This window comes from Mesoplodon bidens, assembly GCF_964165515.1.
Source record: "Mesoplodon bidens genome assembly, chromosome: 1".
Classification (NCBI taxonomy): domain Eukaryota; kingdom Metazoa; phylum Chordata; class Mammalia; order Artiodactyla; family Ziphiidae; genus Mesoplodon; species Mesoplodon bidens.
Window position 1 is genome coordinate 46172896 of NC_138176.1, and position 19675 is coordinate 46192570.

A 19675-nucleotide genomic window follows, 5' to 3' on the forward strand; every position below is an offset into this window, starting at 1 on the left:
CCACCTCTTACGGCTGTCAAAATCCGGACTCAGGACTTCCTAAAGGTCCGGAACGCAGCTTCGCGCATGCTCAGCATCAGCCCGGCTGCTTAATACACACGTGATTATGGCCTGCCGCGGCGCCTGCGCGGTCGCAGCCTGCAGTTCGCCGTTAGGACAGACGCCTGTCGCACCTTGACTCCCGCTGTCCGCTCGAGCTGGTCTGTGCTCAGTGTCTTGTGTACATTCTTGCAAGCGACGGCGCCATGAGTATGACTTCCAGCGTACGAGGTGAAGTGGGGCGTGGGAGCGGGTGAGGCTGGCGGCCTGCGCACCGGTTGCAGCTCCCTCAGCACCTCTTCGGGCTGTTACGGCTGCCCTGCGTTCCCGCCAGTCTTGTAACCTTGAGATGGAGAAGGGCAAGCGCTCCGCGGACGTGCGGGCTCCCCGGGCCACACGGGGCAAGGGGGCCAGGTCAGGGTATGATCCCGGGGCAAAAGTGGCGTGGGGGCCATGCAGGCATCTACCCAGGTCTGGGTAGTCACCTAACTATACCGCTGCGCTGCTAGCTTTTCTTGTTCTTACCTGAGACTCCTTTCTGTTGTGTCACAGGGCCTGGAAAAAAGGAAAGGTGAAAACAAAAAACAAAAACCCTCTTCCCCCTTCTCAACGTTTAAATTACCGTGGAGTGAGAACGTAGATTTCCTGCAGCCCTCAAGCGATGCATGACTAATAACAGCTTAGTTTTGCACATTTTTTCAAGGGAAGGCACCCAATCCAAGGTTTTCAGTTTTCCCAGGGTTTTTTGTTCTTGCTGTTTTTTGTTTTTAATGCCTCTGGCATCTGGACCTCGGTGGCAGTAGTCCAGGAGAGAGGATTGAAAACTGAGCTCATTGAGCCTTCACCTTTCTCAGCCTTGCTTCCCTTGTGCTAGTACCTAGCGTTTGGAAATGTTACTTCACAGAAGGTCCGATTAAAATTAAGAGACTTTCTAGAGCTTCACTTTATAACAATTCTTGGTGATAGTGTAATTGTTAATATAATAGTTTGTACCGCTACAGGATACATGTGATCTTTGCCCAGGTATAAAATACCACCCTCAAGGTTTGGTTACCTGTAACAGTAGTTAGGTAAAGGTAGATTGTCCAGAAATTAATTTAAAATAATCTACTTGATTCATTTAGTAAATATTGAGCATCTGGAGTGCCAGGTTCTGTAAAAGGTCCCTACTAACTTGGCCCTAATTTTGTAATAGATTCTATAAATTGGAGAATTCCACTTGTTGCCAAAAGTTATCTGTCAGAGTGAGGGTGATAACCCATGACATTTTTAAATTACTAATACGGTATATAGGAGGTGATTATTTGCAAAACATATTTCAAAGGATACTCATCTTTAGGCTCCTTTAAATAGAGCCACCTTCGTACATTTAAAATAGGGAGTGATTTTTATTGTAAAAAAAAAAATTTTCCGAGGAATAAGACAATTTTGTAAAATAAGATATTCGTGTGACTTGAGCCACTGATAATCTTATAGGAAGACAGTTGGCACGTGTGTGATATGGGACAAAAGATTCCAAAGTGTTTTTTTTTTTAATGTGGAGTCATTTTGTATAATTGGGCACTAAACTCTATTTAGGTAGCATACTTTTGAAATGTCAAATAGGTGAACCCTAAGACTCTTAAGACTATAAGCTAATCTTTCCTGTAATCAAGACAAGTTTGTTATTTTTTTTGATCTAACTATATGGGAATCCAAAGGTGACTTTCCCATTATTTTGCCATTTTCTAAGGGATAAGAAATTGCTTCGTCAACTGGGTTATTAGCTTAAACTTTAGGTACTCAACTTTGTTACGAGAACTACTTTTTTTCGGCTGTGTTGGGTCTTTGTTGCTGCATGCGGGCTTTCTTCTAGTTGCAGCGAGCAGGGGCTATTCTTCGTTGCCATGCGTGGGCTTCTCATTGCAGTGGCTTCTCTTGTTGCAGAGCACGGGCTCTAGGTGCACTTGCTTCAGTAGTTGTAGCACGGGGGCTCAGTAGTTGTGGCTCGCGGGCTCTAGATCGCAGGCTCGGTAGTTGTGGCGCACGGGCTTAGTTGCTCCGCAGCATGTGGGATCTTCCCAGACCAGGCCTCGAACCCGTGTCCCCTGCATTGTCAGGCAGATTCTTAACCACTGTGCCACCAGGGAAGCCCGAGAAGTAACTACTTTTTATTTCACCTAAAAGCATAAGGACTGTTGTGAGGACTATGGGCAGGGACCCCAAAGCCTTTGTAAATCACTTCTACCAGTGTTTCCTTCCTCAAATATAGTGGTGTGGCAAGGTAGGGACGGAATATCTGGTTTGTAATGTTTAGATCTCAAATTGTTCTACTCTCAGTGTTTAAACCAAACCTGTTCATTCCTATAGATTGAAAATCAATTTAGATCTTTTGATTTGGGGGAAGATGACCATGACTTTTCTCAGTTAAGTAAGTGAATTATATATATATTTTTATAATTTGTGTGTATATTATATAATTATAAAGGGCTTAGAATGGTATTTGGCAATGGTAAGCACTATATAAGTATATGTTAAATAAAAGGGTGTATATGGGCATGCAGAATTCTTGTTTATATTCAGGAAAAAAATAATGGGCAGGTTAGAAATAAAATGAATGGCGATCAGGTCAGGACATGAATCTGGGAACGGCATTGAGGATGAGTGATTGGAATGGTAATCCGAAGATCCCAGTCAGTGAGATGGCTTTTGATGCCCATTTGGTCGATATTACCAAACTTCTTTTTTCCTTATTGAGGTATAATTGACATACTTATACCAAACTTATTTTTTATGTGATACCAAATATTTATTACAGTTTTAGAAGCTGTAATAAATATTAAGAAACATTAAGTGCCTTTCACTGCTACAGAGTCCCCACTCTCTAATGACCCCTCCTCATACCCAATAGATGACCTCTAGGAAGTTTACTAAACTTCTTGCTCCTTAATACCTCCAAGACTCATTGACTCTGCTCTCATCCTTAATCCCTTCCCTTCTATTTGCAGGGAAGAGATTATCTGAGGCTGTTCTCTCTATATCATCCAGATGCCATTTTCTCCTGCTTCCTTAAGCTCGTGCCTCAGTAATGATACCAATTGCTCTGAATTCTTCTGTCCTCTGACTCACAGGGATTTTCTTCTCTTCAGCCCAAAGTCACTCATAATTCACCCTCATTTAAAAAAAAAAAAAAGCCAACTAAACCAAATATTTTTAAAGGCCTTCCTTCTTCCTGCTGTCCCCTCAAGTCACTTTTTTCTTCATATTTTGCTTTACCCTCCAGTTACAAAATAGGCATTCGTCTATCTGCCTGTGCTTTATTGTACTTCCCAAACCCTGAGCACTACAATGCTTGTAACCAAAACTAAATTTCTTTAGTTCTTATTCTCTGACTGTTATATCATTCTCTCTTTTGTTGAAACTAACTCATAATTTTCCAGTCCATTTAACTTCAACATATAAAAATACTGTTTGGGTTCAATAAATTTATTGAGTCATTTAAAGTAACTATTCAAGGGTTTGTTTTTATCTGAGAAGGAATGTGCAGATCATTCTGTGAATAAAGAAGTTAGCTCCTATGGGTTATGAACAATAAATAATAGGGGATTTGGGGGCGGTAGATGAAACAAGATTGTCAGTGAGTTGATACTTGTTGGAGCTGGGTGAGGGTAAATGGGAGGTCGTTACAGTATTTTCTGTGTATGTCTGAAGGGTTCCATGATGAAGTTTTATTTTTAATCTCAGGAAGTATTGAAATTCCACAGTTTGATGCAGTAGGTTAAGATGAGGCCAAAGAGAAGTCATTTAGTGTAAGAGCAATGTGATAGTAGGATGGACAGATGGAGTTGCAAACTCAAATTAGGAATCTATTATTTCTTTTTACTTAACTAACATCGAACACTGCCTGTGCACCAGGCCTTGAGAGAAAAACGTTACCAGGCACAGCCTACCAATCTGAGGGGGACCTAAGGGAGGCAAAGATTTAAACACAGCTCCCCTCCCCCCCTCCTGAGGTGGAAGGAACATTCTGATTCTATGGCAGTTGACACTGGGTAGGAGAGGACAGTTTGGGGCTACCAAAGGGGCTAAAGGAAAAGAAGCAGGGTGAGATTTCTGTCTTAGGTTAAAGCAAAATGATTTCTCACAGTAAAGAAATGAGTTATAAATATGGGTGGGGGATTTGGGAACAAGTTGATGTTTTCTCTATCTCTGAATAATCCTAAGAGAGAAAACCAAAGATTATACAAAGATTGCCAGGGGAAGAGTAAGAAAGGGAGGGATTATTTAGAAATGTATTTTTTGTATTTTCTTTATATTGATGTATTCATGGCATTTGTATAGATAGAGAGCATTGTTAAGCAAGGTAGGGGTTTGATCTAACTATAGGAACACTATACCTTGAGAGAGGTGTACAGAAAAGGGAAGTAAGGATAAAGTAGAAGAGGCAAAAATAAGGCTTAGGATATTTCTGGACACCAGTTTTGAAAGAATGTCTGAAAGGTGCCAACTGAAATATCTTTAGAAATTGGGTCTTGATATAGTCCCTTGTTCAACCTGAGATGGTGTCTGTTCTTAATAGGCATGTACACTATCAAGAACTAAATGTTACTTGGGTTTTATTGTTTGTTTATTGTCTTGGGTTTTCAATTCTTTCTCTATTGTAATTGTTGACTTTTGAATCCATCATCATTCTTGTCTATCTCCATATAGTTTCCTTTTCTTTCTTTTCCCTAGAGTTGCCAGTGGCATCCATAGCTTTTTGCCAGAAAAGACTGATTCAGGCTACAGTAGTGAAATGATAAAACAGCAACATTTCTCTTACTCTGGGAACTTTTATATTTGTCTCTAATGAGGTTAGAGAATTAGAATTTGGGAAGGGAGGATGGATGGAAATTGTTTTCTTAAGACCTTATCTGGCTCTGTGAGCCTAAAAAGCTCATTGGAGCAAACGCAAAGCCATTTCCTAGCACACATATGGTGCTATGACATTTATAAAGGTTCATCAGTGACCCTCCTTAGGGGGTAGGGTTACAGAGTGCATGTTTTGATTCCCCACAGGGCAGCCACTCTTGGGTAATATCTAGAGTTAGTTCCCTCTGTGTCAGTTATTCTGTCATTTCTTCCACCATCAAAAATAATCCAAGGGAAGTAAAGGTTTTTAAAAAGTCACCATATGGATTCAGTTAGTAGTAATGAGAAAAGAGAATAGAAGGGTGTTTTGATGGCTGAGAAAGATTCTTCTGGCCTATCATAAGTTTCAGGTAGAAATTCCTATAGGATTCTTTTTTTATATCATGAGACCAATTAATCCTAACCAATTGTAGTTGTTCTTTGGATCTCAGGCCTTTATGTAATACGTAGGCATCATTAAAACAAATCTGATAGAGATTACTTCAAACTTCACCTCAAAAGTAAAGTGTAACTAAGATCAACAGCATTTAGGGAATTGTATTATTTCAGTCTTTTGGGATATTTCCCTCTTTTAAGTTTATACTAAGGATTTAACTTTCAGCAAACATAATTGAATATATATGGGCAAAGCAGTATTTTAGCCCATTTTGTGATAGGTACATTAACTATTCAGAGTGGCTTTCCATTAGCTAAGAAGTAGATTGCTATAACTCCTGACATTTTCTCAAGGGACTTCCATGGTAAAAAAAAAAAAATGCATCAGAAAGGAAGATCATGAATCAAGCTAGAAATCAGTAAAGTTTCAGCCCTGCTTGGAGTTGCCACAGAATGATACCATGAAGCAGCACTAAAATTCAAGGCAGGGAATTCCCTGGTGATCCAGTGGTTAGGACTCCAGCTCCAGGACTGGAGCTTTCACTGCCGTGGGCTCCTGTTCAATCCCTAGTTGGGGGAATAAGATCCTACAAGCTGTGCAGCACAGCCAAAAAAAAAGAAAAGAAAGTATCCTTTACCAATGAGAAAAAAATGATGACATTCATAATAAAACAAATTTTAAAAAATAATAAATAAAAATGTAAAAATTCAGGGCAAATCTACACAAGGTGTGTAGTTTAAAGTATCTTTCAATGAAGCCAAAGGTTTGAAGCTTTCAAATAACTTATTAACTTTTCTCAGTCATACAGCATCTGGGAAGGACATAAAGTTAATGTTTATTTTATATAGCAGGGAGGAATAGAACTGTTGTGTGGGCAAGAAAACAAACTAAATTTTTTCATAGAGAAAAATAACTGTTGAAAATAGAATCCAAGGAACATGCTAAATAGGAACACTTGATGAAAACTAAATTATTAAATAAGCTAGAAGAGAAGACCAAGATAAAAGGAACTAAGTGTGAGAGTGGTTGTTCCTTTCCATTAGAGTTTTGTAAGAATGAACTCCAATTTTATGTAAGGAACTATTAGGTTCAATGATTAATCACATTAGTACAATAAGAAATTTGACTCAGTAGTGCAAGTAAGCCATACAGTTAATTATTCATTATATTTTTTTATTTGGTCTTGGAATGTGTTTTTTGTACTTATCTCTCTAGGGCTTTATTTGATAGTCTGGGAACTTATTTCAAACACTGTGAAGATCTGACTTAGGAAATGCTGGGACGCAGTCCAGTGCGTTTCTCCTGACCCCTGTTCAACTTCTTCCTGCAGTCCACTCCATGCTGGGAATAGACAACTCTCCTCTGAGGCTGAGGCTAACCAGACTATGCAGAACTCTCTCCTCTCCAAAATTCTCTGGAACTGGGGTAGTTGTTAAGTGCTTGGATTTCTAAGGGATCCTTGAAAAGCTACGTGAACAGAATAAGTAGATGGCCTATTAGTCAAGCAAATAATTGCGCAGAAAAAATGTCATTAAATTTAAAATGAAGTTTGTAGGGAATTCAGATCATCCACCGGTGGATAATGGAAATTTAGAATTTATTAAAGGAGAATCTAACTAATTATATTATGTTTTCTATAAAATTAGTGCCTTCTGAGTTTTATTTTAATGAGACACTTTGAAATTAAAAACAAAAACAAAAACAAAGCTTTTGAATGACTTGAAGCCCAGAATGCTGCTGGATATATTCCTCTGAATGTTTAATGTTAAGGGTTGGTTTTGTTTTATTTGTCTTTTCTTTTTCTTTGGATACCAGTTCTGTTTGTGGTTATGCATTTTTAAATGACTAAAGGACCTACTATTTAAATGAACTCTGGGACTTCCCTGGCGGTCCATTGGTTAAGACCCCACTCTTCCACTGCAGGGGCCACAGGTTCAATCCCTCGTCAGGGAACTAAGATCCTGCATGCTTCAGGTGTGGCCAAAAAGAAAAAAAAAAAGAACTCTGATGAGTCATTTTGTTAACATAATCACCTCCTGATTTTTAGAGGGATGAGGAGGGTCTTGTTTGTAATCTGAATTTTTATGGTCTTATTAGTAATCTGAATTTTTATATGTATCTTTTTTTTAAAGCAATAGGTATCTGCAGGCTCACAGGTTATTTTTAATCTATTTATGAACACTTTAAAAAGATTACTAAACTTTGTTTCTTCTCCAATTATAAAATAATTTTTAAGTTTCCCTATTCTATCTTAACTTAGCTAACAATACTGAATAGAAAATACACAAAATTGCCTCAGTAAGGGCTGGGGAAAGTTTTAACAAGGGACTACTTCACCAGTGTGTTCTGATCACTTTTTTAATGTTAAACACCTTTGACTGTTGGGATGCTTAGTACTCAAAAACTGGATTTCCTGAACGTTCGTGTTAGATTATTAGTATAGATTTTGGTTTTGATAATCATTCCTGTTTTCCTTCCCTGCTCTAGTTGAATGGATTGCAGCGGTTACCATTGCTGCTGGGACAGCTGCAGTTGGTTATCTAGCTTACAAAAGATTGTATGTCAAAGATCATCTCAACAAATCTATGGTAAACCCTCACATCCAGAAAGACAACCCCAAGGTAGTACATGCTTTTGACATGGAGGATTTGGGAGATAAAGCTGTGTACTGCCGTTGTTGGAGGTCCAAGAAGGTAAGAGAAGCAAGTCCTTTATGCCAGTGCCATCTTTAATGCAACATTTCATTTAAACTATTCTGTCACACTGGTACCATCAAATATCAAGATATCCCTTCTCCTTTGCTTCCTTTTTTTTATGGATTCTGTTTTTCTCTGTTTTCTGTGTACTCTTCAGGAATATATTTACTAAAATGTGTAACCACCATGCAGTGAAATTGCATCGTACCCTCGTCGAGTTAGGCAAATATAACCACATTCTTGGCCAGAGAAGAGAGAAAAATCCCTTTATTTACGCTTAGAATTTCCTCCCCAAGTGGGTGTTAGCATTCACTATCCCAGGAAAAGGAGTATGCAGCCTAAATACAAAGAGAAACAGAAGAGGTCATTTTTTTTCCCTTGAGATTTCTAGATTCTAGCACAAGTTTTAGAAATATCAAGAGAAACTTTTGGAAAATTACCCCTGAAAATTTCTTACCTGGTACATATGTATTGACCCTGTATCCTAAGCTTTCTTTAAGCTGCAGCTTCTATATTTAAATATCTAACACAGGATTTTTTTGTATATTTTCTTTTGTGAGAATTGCATTTTATCAAGTTCCGTCTGGAATTATCTCTGTGATACCTGCAGCTTTTAGATAGCAGTGACAGCTGGTGATCTGAAGATGGTAAAATGCTCTCCTAAGGTCATCTTGAAAAGCTTCATACATTGAATAACTTCAGAATTTCTGGTATATTTAGAGAAATATGGTGAAATACTGTGTGTACTGCCACTATTAGCATTTAAATAAAATGGATTTTACTAAAGATGACACTATAAGGCCTAAGAAAATAGACAATAAAAATGATGTATCTATTTCTGAAAGCATGTTATGTCAGGGACCTCCTCCCACAGTGGAAAGCCATTATCACAAATCACATATCACAGATAAGGAAGAAGTCACATACTAGGTACTGGAAAGCATATTACACTAACCCCCTTCTCCGGATACAATTGATACTGTATAATCCAGTGGTGATAGAGTGCTTAGATTATGTCATTGTGTCTGAAAACTGCTTGATGAACATATGGAATATGAATGAAAAATCAATAGTCCCATTACAGAAATTGTTCCTTAAGAAGAGCACTGTTCATTTGGAGTGTGGGATTGTTTATAAGTCCTAGTGGAGTTGCTAGAAAATAATCCTCAATAATATTCTGTAGACTAGATCTGGTTTGTTTTTTAAAAATTAACACCTATAATAGGTTTCATTCTCTTTTTGCTCACCAAAATATAAAAAGTAATACCTTTAGGGGCTTCCCTGGTGGCGCAGTGGTTGAGAGTCCGCCTGCCGATGCAGGGGACACGGGTTCGTGCCCCGGTCCAGGAAGATCCCACATGCCGCGGAGCGGCTGGGCCTGTGAGCCATGGCCGCTGAGCCTGCGCGTCCAGAGCCTGTGCTCCGCAGCGGGAGAGGCCACAACAGTGAGAGGCCCTCGTACCACAAAAAAAAAAAGAAAAGAAAGTAATACCTTTAGAAATTAAGGAATTTCTAAGTCCGGAGTTGTAATAGTTCTTTAGTCAATGATCTTAAGTAGTTCATTTAGTTTCTATTACTATATACATGCTTGAGAACAGTTAAATAATAAAACAGCAGGTATCATAGATGTGTGTAGTAGATGCAGTACGAATGCTTTAAATAAAAGGAAAAGCTTGTTGCACCGTGGGCTAGAATTTTCTGGGAAGGCATAGTGATATATACATGGGAGTTAAATTGCCCCTGGAAAGATTGGTGGCATTGGAATACACTAGCAAGTATTGGGGACTCTTTCTCAGAATCTGTGGGAAAGGACTCATGAGTGAAAGTGGGATCGATGAGGAATCTAGTCTGGTCCTTGCACCTCCCTCCCCGCAGGAATAAGTCCAAATTGAGGAGAATCTTGAGTACCAGCATGAGGAATTTCTGCCTCCCAACATCGGGGAGCTTCTTGTCAGGGATTTCAGACATAAAGTTATACTTAAACCAGAGTGCTGGCCGTGGGAATGGAGAAGCATGAACAGATACATGAACCATTTTGAGGCAAGGATCAGCCAAATGCAATGACTGATTTGTGTGAAGGATTGGGGGAGGAAGACTAAAGCTCATTGAAGTATCTTGCTTAAGATAGGATTGTAGGGTTAGAAGAGGTGGTGCCATCAACGGAAATAAGGAATTCGGGGTGAATGGCTCTTTTTCCAGGACACCAATGAGGAGTTCAATTTCGAAGAGTGACATTGAGGTGACATTTGAATGGAAATGTACAGCAGACAGTCTGAAATGTGGGACTAAAGCTGAGACATCAGGGTTGGAGATAGCGATCAGCAAAACTGATGAGTCAAGGGTAGGAATGCAGCAGATCCTTGTTACAGATAAAAATCAAGGGCTAAGTATGAAATCTTGGAGAATTTTCTGCATTTTGTAAAGAGAAGAGCCAAAAAAGGAGATGAAATGGGCCCCAGAGTTAGAATAAAACTAAGAATATCGTGGCTTCACAGTGGAAAAGGGAAAAGTTTCAAAGAAGGTTTGATTGTGAACATCGGCTTGTGCAAAAGACCAGGAGGTGAATAGACTATTATACTAAGACTGTGGGGTTAAACAGTTAGGCAACTGACCTTTTGGGGTCATTTTCACAGAATAATTAGAATAGAAGCTGTATCCAAATTGATTACAGTATGAATTACTACTAAAGAAATACCAGAAGTCTAAATATATGGCAAAATTTTGGTAAATATGACAGTGAATGGAAAGAAAAAAATATGATGAATGCTTGAGTGAACTCTGAAGCTTAGCTTTGAAGCCAAGTAAAGAGCGTTTGCTTTGGTAGGGTGTTTCCAGAGGGTAAAGAGTCAATAAAGCGAATATGGACTTTTATGGACTAAGATCTTAAGTATTTCAGGAAGAATCAGAAATGGACACAGGCCAAGCTAGTGGTTTAAATGTTTATTAGACTTTATAAGTCAACAGAACGTTCCAGGATTATTCTTTCATCATACTATTTAGAGTTTCCCTTAGGTAGACTTTAAAGAAAGGAATGCGAGACCAGTCATTTTATTTTCAATTTTCTCAATGTTTCTTTCTTTTTAAGCTTACCTTTTATACCATTATTAATCCTCTTTGCATCTTTGATTTGTCGGTTCTGAATTTTCCCTGAATCTTGGGCACTTTTTATTCCCACATGAGTCGATTCAAAGTTCACTTTTAATATTATTCAAATTAGTGGATGTTCTTATTCTCCAGGCATCTTTGGAATCTCCCCACATTCCTGAGGTTCCTGAGGTTGTCACGCAGGTGCCAAGTCACACACTTACATGCCTGTCCACAGAAGGCTTGATACCTTTGATTAGATGGCTATATTGAGTTTATGTTCAGTAGTTTTTTCCTCATACACCAGTTGTGTTTCTAATACAAAAAAATTTAAACTCCTATCTAACAAAAAAAAGTTATATGTTATATAAACTAATTCAATGTTAATTCATTATTTCTTTTAATTGAAGTATTGTTGATTTACAATACTGTGTAAGTTTCAGGTGTACAGCATAGTGATTCAGTTTTGGAGGGTTTTTTTTGCCAATTATATTCCAATATAGGTTATTACAAGCTATTGGATATAATACTCTGTGCTATACAGTAAATCCTGTTGTTTTTCTATTTTATGTGTAGTCGTTTGTATCTGATGATCCCATACTCTTAATTTTGTCCCTTCCCCCTCTAATTCATTCTTAAGGTACAGTCACTAGTAACCTGTTGTGTGTTTCTAACATTTTGAGCAGTTTTCTCAGACCTAATGAATCAGATCTCTTAGTCATGTGCAGAGTTACATGTTTTTAACACACTTCATTCCTCCTCCCTTCCCCCCGATTGGTGTGCCCTCTGCTGTTTCAGAAACTGGACTGTTTCATAGTATTTCACAAAAGGGTTGTCCCTAAGTGAAGTGAGAAGGAAAGGAACCAATACAAAGGAAATGATTAAAGCAACTACAGGGAAAGATACTATTTGAGACAGTGGTATGTTGAGAGGGGTGGAAGGAAAGGAGAGTACGAGCACAGATTTCGGACTCAGCCTTAGAAAGAAAGAGATAGTCTTACTTTCGAAACAAGGTGAGGGAACACTGATGTCAGAGGGAAGAGTGTGCAACATGGTCTTACTAGATTCCCACCCGCCACTCACCTCGGGTAGATTATGGCATTTGCTGAGTTGTGTATTGGCCGTTGGGGAGGCAGGAGAGATTTGAACAAGGACAGCAGGAGAAGGCAGACTAAGAGATAATCAAGAAAGAGAGGAAAGGTGAACCAGTTCATGCCAGGAGCTCAACTGAAATTGAAATGAAATGTAACTGTGTAGAATAATTTTCTTTCCTTTACAACTTCCGGATTTGAGTTGGGTTTTTTTATTAGTGGTGGGTTTGTTTTTGGTGGGTGTGGGTGTGTGTGTATGAGTTATGGAAAGTCTCCACCCTATTAATGGTTAGAAATGGGACTTCCCTGACTGTCCAGTGGTTAAGACTTCACACTTCCAATGCAGGGGGCATGGGTTCGATCCCTGGTTGGGGAACTAAGATCCCACAAGCGGCACAGCAGGGCCAAAAAAAAAAAGTGAGTTGCACTGACTCCATTTCTTCATAGAAACAGTACTCTGATCGTTGGTTACATTGCTTGCCCAATCCACATAAAGACAGTCTTGTAGGGCTTCCCTGGTGGCGAAGTGGTTAAGAATCCGCCTGCCAATGCAGGGGACACAGGTTCAAGCCCTGGGCCAGGAAGATCCCACATGCCACGGAGCCACTGAGCCCGTGCACCACAACTACTGAGTCTGCGCTCCAGAGCCCGCGAGCCTAGAGCCCGCGCTCCACAACAAGAGAAGCCACTGCAATGAAGAGCAGCACGGGCTCGCCGTGACTAGAGAAAGCCCGTGCGCAACAGCGAAGACCCAACGCAGCCAAAAAAATAAAATTTAAATTAAAAAAAAAAAGACAGTCTTGTAAAATCTTAATTTTTCTTACATATTTTCCTACTATATCTACTATCATAGGTCTTACTAAAGTAAGTACATAAGAATGGTATAAAATGTCATATTCTCTTGTTGAGTCTCAAAGATCTCATTGCTTTTATTTTCTTTCTCAACCAAAGCAAGCTTGTTTCTCAGAGCAGTTTATAGTAATGAGCCAAATGGCCCCAGGCAACTTCCTTGGAAAATATAATCCAAACTCTAATTAAAAATACAAAGTTTGGCAAAGGAAGCTTCAATTTTTTTTTTTAATTTTTGCAAGTAGAAGAGGTAAGTGAAGGATGAACAGTTATTTATTTCCATCTTGAATCACCCTAAAAACAGAAACATCGTAACTTGAGATGTGGGACCATTAAAAAGAAACAATTTTTTGTTTTTTTTGTGAATACCCTGACAAGGTTGCTAGCTTTCCAAGTAGAGAGCAAGGACCTCTAGTGTTTTTTACCCCTAGACATTTATTTCCACCTCTTCTCCACACCCTCTCTTCTCTAGTTTTAAAGGTATTTGGGATTCGTAGTTTTCTAATTGGGTTAACGAATATGATAGGATATTTTCTGGACCTACAGGAAATTCAACCAATTTAATTCACAAACTTTTCTCCAGGATTTGTTAATAAACAAAGTTTAACATCTTAGAACAAATGTTAGAATCATCTGTAAGCTAAACTTTTTCTTATCAATTTTCTGATTCTTTTATTTTTAAGTATTGACACATGAGCTGAATTAAATATACCCCTTGTGTTTTTTGTAATTTCAGCTCTTTGCTTGACTTTTTTTTTTTTTTTTTTTTTTTTGCGGTACGCGGGCCTCTCACTGTTGTGGCCTCTCCCGCTGCGGAGCACAGGCTCTGGACGCGCAGGCTCAGCGGCCATGGCTCATGGGCACAGCCGCGCCGCGGCACGTGGGATCCTCCCAGACCGGGGCACGAACCCGTGTCCCGTGCATCGGCAGGCAGACTCTCAACCACTGCGCCACCAGGGAAGCCCCATACAATGTATTCTTAAGAAATTGCTAATCCTATCTTGAAATAACTCATTTTGGCTCTTGGTTGAAAAAAATGTTTAGTCTTTTCATTAACTTAAAATGAGACATCTCTAATGGATAAATATGAGAATGCCTAATCTTCACATGAAGTTTGGGAGATTATTCTGACTAGTGTTAAGCGATATAGGAAGTACTATTAAAAGATATCTGTGCCTCTGAGCAGAATGATTTTGAATACCGAGTTTACATTTTAAAGGCATACAAAGCTTTATGTACTTTAAAGAAGCATGAAAGTTTATTAACAAATAGCCAGGATCTCCTTATTCACTACTTTTTTTTAAACTTTTATTGGAGTATAGTTGATTTACAGTGTTGTGTTAGTTTCAGGTGTATAGCAAGTGAATCAGTTATACATACATATATACCCACTCTTTTTTAAATTCTTTTCCCATATAGGTCATTACAGAGTACTGAGTAGAGTTCCCTGTGCTATACTAGTAGGTCCTTACTAGTTATCTATTTTATATACAGTAGTGTGTATATGTCAATCCCAATATCCCAATGTATCCCTCCCCCCACTAACTACTTTTTAAAGAAATATTTTTTAGATTGTTTTTTCTTTTAATCTTTTTTTAAATTTATTTATGTACTTGTTTTTGGCTGCATTGGGTCTTAGTTGCTGCGTGTGGGCTCTCTCTATTTGCGGCCAGCAGGAGCCACTCTTCATTGTGGTGCACTGGCTTCTCTTTGCGGTGGCTTCTCTAGTTGCGGAGCACGGGTTCTAGGCGCACAGGCTTCAGTAGTTGTGACACGCGGGCTCAGTAGCTGTGGCTCGCAGGCTCTAGAGCACAGGCTCAGTAGTTGTGGTGCACAGGCTTAGTTGCACCGCGGCACATGGGATCTTCCCAGACCAGGGCTCAAACCCATGTCCCCTGTAATGGCAGGCGGATTCTTAACCACTGTACCACCAGGGAAGCCCTAAAGAAGTATTTATTTTTTACTTGTTTACTTTTAAGGCCATGATGAAACATGTGAATTTCCATTTTTAGGCAGAACCAGATTATTATAAAATTATATCCTCATTTTAGATGTATGGCTTTCTTATCTTTTGTATATTTCTCTACAGATTTCTCTCCTGTTCTTTATATATGGAGAAAAATAATTTGAGAAAATATATTAGTTTTCTAGTATTTTCAATGTGAGATTAAAATAAAAACAAAAGTTAGGGACTTCCCTGGTGGTCCAGTGGTTAAGCCTTCCAATGCAGGGGGTACGGGTTCGACCCCTGGTCAGCGAGCTAAGGTCCCACATGCCTTGTGGCCAAAAAAACAAGAAAAAACAAAAAAACAGAAGCAATATGGTAACAAATTCAGTGAAGACTTTAAATGGTCCTCTTGAAAAAAAAAAAAGTTAAATATGCTATTTTAGTAAACTATTTGAGACTTTTTACTTTATGAATATTTCATTTTTCAGAAATGTATTTTATAACCTGTGGGCATAAAACCATACAGTGACGTGTTTTATGTGTGCTATTTATAAAAATGGAGTTTTTTTACAATGTAAACTTTTATTCTCACTATAAAATCATCTGTGTTTGTTTATTAAACATATGTCACTTTGAAATGCTGTTCTTTGCTGTGGGATACATTTCAGTTTGATATTTTATGGCCTGTTTCCTCATCCATGCCAAGAAAACACTGAAAGCTTGGGGTCATGTTTTTGTTGCACGGACTCGTTTTTAATATGAATATACTGTACCATATCTTATTGACAGAAATAATGTAACTTTTATATACATTGAATTTATATTGGCACCCCAAGATAGAATTTCTACTTGGAAATATAAGATGTGACGATACCTTGAGTTTTTCTGTAGTTTTTAACTAATTTACCACCTCCCAGAATTATATGCAAATCGTAAAATTAAAGTTGAATTTCTTTAACATCAACCAAATATTATTTTAATCTTAGAATAGACAAGTCTCATCAAAGTTTAATATTATATACCATCATTGCCTAGTTTCAGATATTGAAAATTATACTTCCTTAATGGAGTAATGGGTGATTTTACTCTTCAGGCCAGGACTCCTGTTACTTTACTCTTCTAAATAGGCTCCTTTAGTGCAACAGTGTACCTTATACTAAACAGTGAAGCTAGATTCTAGAGTGCAGGTACATTCCAGACATCAAGAATGAAACAAAGATGCTCGCTATCATCATTTGACATGAAATAAAAAATGAAAGGTATAATATAGAAGGAAAAAACAAAATAATGTACTGATAATTGTAAAATCCTGAGGAGACACCTAAAACATTGTTGCATTCTTATTTTTATCATTTAACAGTGGGACGTACATACTTGCAAAAAGTGATATATACACACACACAGACACACACATATATTTATATATATAATATATATCAAGAGTAGTCAGGTATGAAAATATATACCTAATTATAATAACCATAAGACATGTATGGCAGAAATGATCTTATTAGAAAATGCATGAGACCTGAGGATGAAAAACACAAGAGGAATAAAATAGGACATGGCCAAAAAATTCTCAAGTTTATCTGGAGGAATAAATAGGTAAAGTTTAATAAAGTTAGGTAAAGAATAAATAGGAAAGTTTTAACAAAGAAGAGTAATGTGAAGGAAAACCAGCCCTACCAAATATCGAAGCCAATTTTAAACACAGTCATTATCCCATTACGAATATGATAATATGAATGATGAATATGATAATGTAGAATCTATAAATAAGCATTTTTATATGTAGAATTAATTTTGATAAATTTATGAATAAAGGTATAACAATTTGGGAAGCAATCACCTCTAATAATATTGAAGCAACAGGATCTTAGAACAGAAGTTTGCAAATTGCGCTCTGTAGAACACCGTGATAACGGGTATCAAAGTGAAAGTGTCCATAATCCAATCAGCTTGGGAAGTTTGGGGTTAAAATAGTGTTTTCTATAGCAGAACCTCTTTAAAATAATAATATATGTTGTGATTTAACTGTATATGTTTTTTAAACACAGAATGAAGTTAAATCAGAATATTTTGCAGGACTTATTAATTTGCAGAGCTCACTCTGGGAAACACTGTTTAAAACTAAATATTTAGTTTTGTCCCTTTTCCTTCAACTGGACACCAAAATGTCTGTGTTTTCTAAAATGTGAAATCTTGGAAAGGAATGGAAATTTATCGCATTTCCAGGAGAAAGAAGTCTCCATGAAGGATGATAAAAAGGGAAATACTTATTTGTATAAAAGAAGAGAAATTAAAGATATGAACAAATAAGCAAAATAAAAGGGTTGGGTAAAAAATTGCTGCAAAGATGATCAGAAAAGGATAATGAACAGATTGATTTTAAACAAATGAACTTAGGCTCTTACCAATAGATAGGCCATGGATGTAGTTCACTAGAAAGGAAATATAACTAGTACATAAACATGGAAAAGGTTTTCCACATCCACAATCAAATGTCACAAATGGAAATTCAATTAATGATCTGTGTATTATCCACAAGTCAATTTCTTCCTCCTCCTTAGTGTGTACACTTTACATATGCTCATTAAGAAAACCTGTAAAAGGTAGCCAAGAAAAATCTATTGAGTTATCATGTCATATGTGAATTAAGCATCACCCCCACTCTGCCAAACGTATTACTGATTTTGCAATTAGACATTTCACATTCTTTCTCTTCCTAGTTCCCACTCTGTGATGGCTCTCACACAAAACACAATGAAGAAACTGGAGACAACGTGGGACCTCTGATCATTAAGAAAAAAGACACTTAAATGGACACTTTTGATGCTGCAGACCAACTTGTCATGATGTTTCCTGATCGTTTAATTAGAATGAGTACCACTTGTGTCTAATTCACCTCCCCTGGGTTCTAGATGTGGTATATTGCAAACTACAGCTTTCATATTCACGGCATTTGCCTTATTTGTTGAAGCATGGTGGTGCACATTTGTTGAAACAAAAAAAAAAGGAAAAAGGAAAATCCAGTCTCATGGACTGTGGGTTATTTTGGTCTTGTAAGGATCCGTTTCTTTACATTTAAAAATGACATTACAATATAGTTGTATGGCGAGTTAACGTATTATTCTCAAAATCATGTATGTGCAGATTGTACTTGTAAGTTTCAAAGAAAAATTAGCACCATTTAATATTACTTAGTTAACCTAGAAAGTAAATTGGGTGTGATTAAACTACGTTAATCTCTTAATAACAATCTAGGAAAAATCTTTTATGACCTTGGTTTTCTTCTTGAACGTGGTAGTGACACTGAGAAAATACAGCTTCTGTGTTTTCAATCAAAATGAACTTTGAATGTTAATTCTGCTTAATTATAAGTGGGCCAGGTCAATAATAAAGGGACAGTAACTTCTTTGTATTCATCTTCATGGATATTTAATTGATCCATTAAAGAAACCAGTAGTGGAAATTTAGATCAAAGTGATATGAGATTTAAAGTTGTCATGAAGGATGTCTTAAAATGTAATAATGTTCCAGAATTCTAACCAAGGAGTGGCAAACACTTGAATTGGGGACACTGAGGAATTGGAACACATAATGTCAAGTCTCCTGTACGCAGAGCCACACATCCTTGACAGAAATAGTAGTCGTAAGGGTAGATCAGAGGCATGGGAAGATTTTTATTTCCTCATTCTTGATAATCAGGCACATGATTAATTCTAGTAAAGAAACTGTTTTGGGGAGAAAAATAAGAATTACATCCTCTTTTAAACTGTATAATCTTAAAAGCAAAAATTTGAAGACAAGTGTTTATGTAATATTCTTCAAAGAAACTTTCTTCAGACCAGAAACATTGCATTTCATTGCTGATTCAGAAGAAAAATATGAAAACTGAAAATAATTAGGAGCAATAAAAGAGTTAAGACAGGAGTAGTTTATATATATATATATATATATATATATTTTTTTTTTTTTTTTTTTTTTTTTTGCGGTATGTGAGCCTCTCACTGCTGTGGCCTCTCCCGCCGCGGAGCGCAGGCTCAGCGGCCATGGCTTACGGGCCCAGCCGCTCTGCAGCATGTGGGATCCCCCCGGACTGGGGCACGAACCCGTGTCCCCCACATTGGCAGGCGGACCCTCAACCACTGCTCCACCACCAGGGAAGCCCAGGAGTAGTTAATATATTTTTTAAGAGAAATTAGGTTTTTGGATTTCATGGGTTAGAAGGAAAAATATATACGTAATATAGCAGACATAATTTGAAATTGACAAAGGTAACAGGTAAACATTCTCATCATTTCTTTGCAGACACTTGAATTCTCAGTAGTAGTCCATCATGTTTCTACTTGGTAGGATCCAGAATTACTTTGGAAGTAACAGGAATCAGTACAACTAAAACATCAGTGTTCCTATATTAAGTACGATCATTGATATTTTTTTAATGTATGGTTTTGTGTATTATAGGAGATAAAGTTGATCCCAAAATTGTGTGTACCAGTTTTTAAGTAGTCCACATGACTTAATTGAACTTGTCTTTAAGGCACATCCTAAGCACAAAATTTCAAGTACTACAAACCCTGATTCTACCTATAAGATTCTTAGGATGAATTTTTTCATGCCTCTTCCTCCTTTTTCAAATAAGTATGATTGGGTCAGCCATAGAGAGCATCATGCTTTTAAAGGTTAATTGTTTTAAAGA

At 37.6% G+C, this 19675-nt stretch overlaps 1 protein-coding gene across 2 annotated transcripts; it reads left to right on the plus strand.

Annotated features, from left to right (window-relative positions):
- The first annotated feature begins 134 nt into the window (after positions 1-134).
- Positions 135-18905, plus strand: CISD1 (CDGSH iron sulfur domain 1). 2 transcript variants are annotated; one of them, XM_081228860.1, is made up of 5 exons: positions 148-270; positions 2389-2449; positions 6636-6730; positions 7793-7998; positions 17703-18905. In XM_081228860.1, exons 3-5 carry the CDS (start codon positions 6691-6693, stop codon positions 17790-17792), a joined length of 336 nt encoding a protein of 111 aa, XP_081084986.1. In that variant the 5' UTR covers positions 148-270; positions 2389-2449; positions 6636-6690; the 3' UTR covers positions 17793-18905. The 2 variants fall into 2 exon arrangements, with proteins under 2 accessions (XP_081084987.1, XP_081084986.1); XM_081228861.1 differs by lacking the exons at positions 2389-2449; positions 6636-6730 and having other exon boundaries at positions 135-270.
- The last annotated feature ends 770 nt before the right edge of the window (positions 18906-19675 follow it).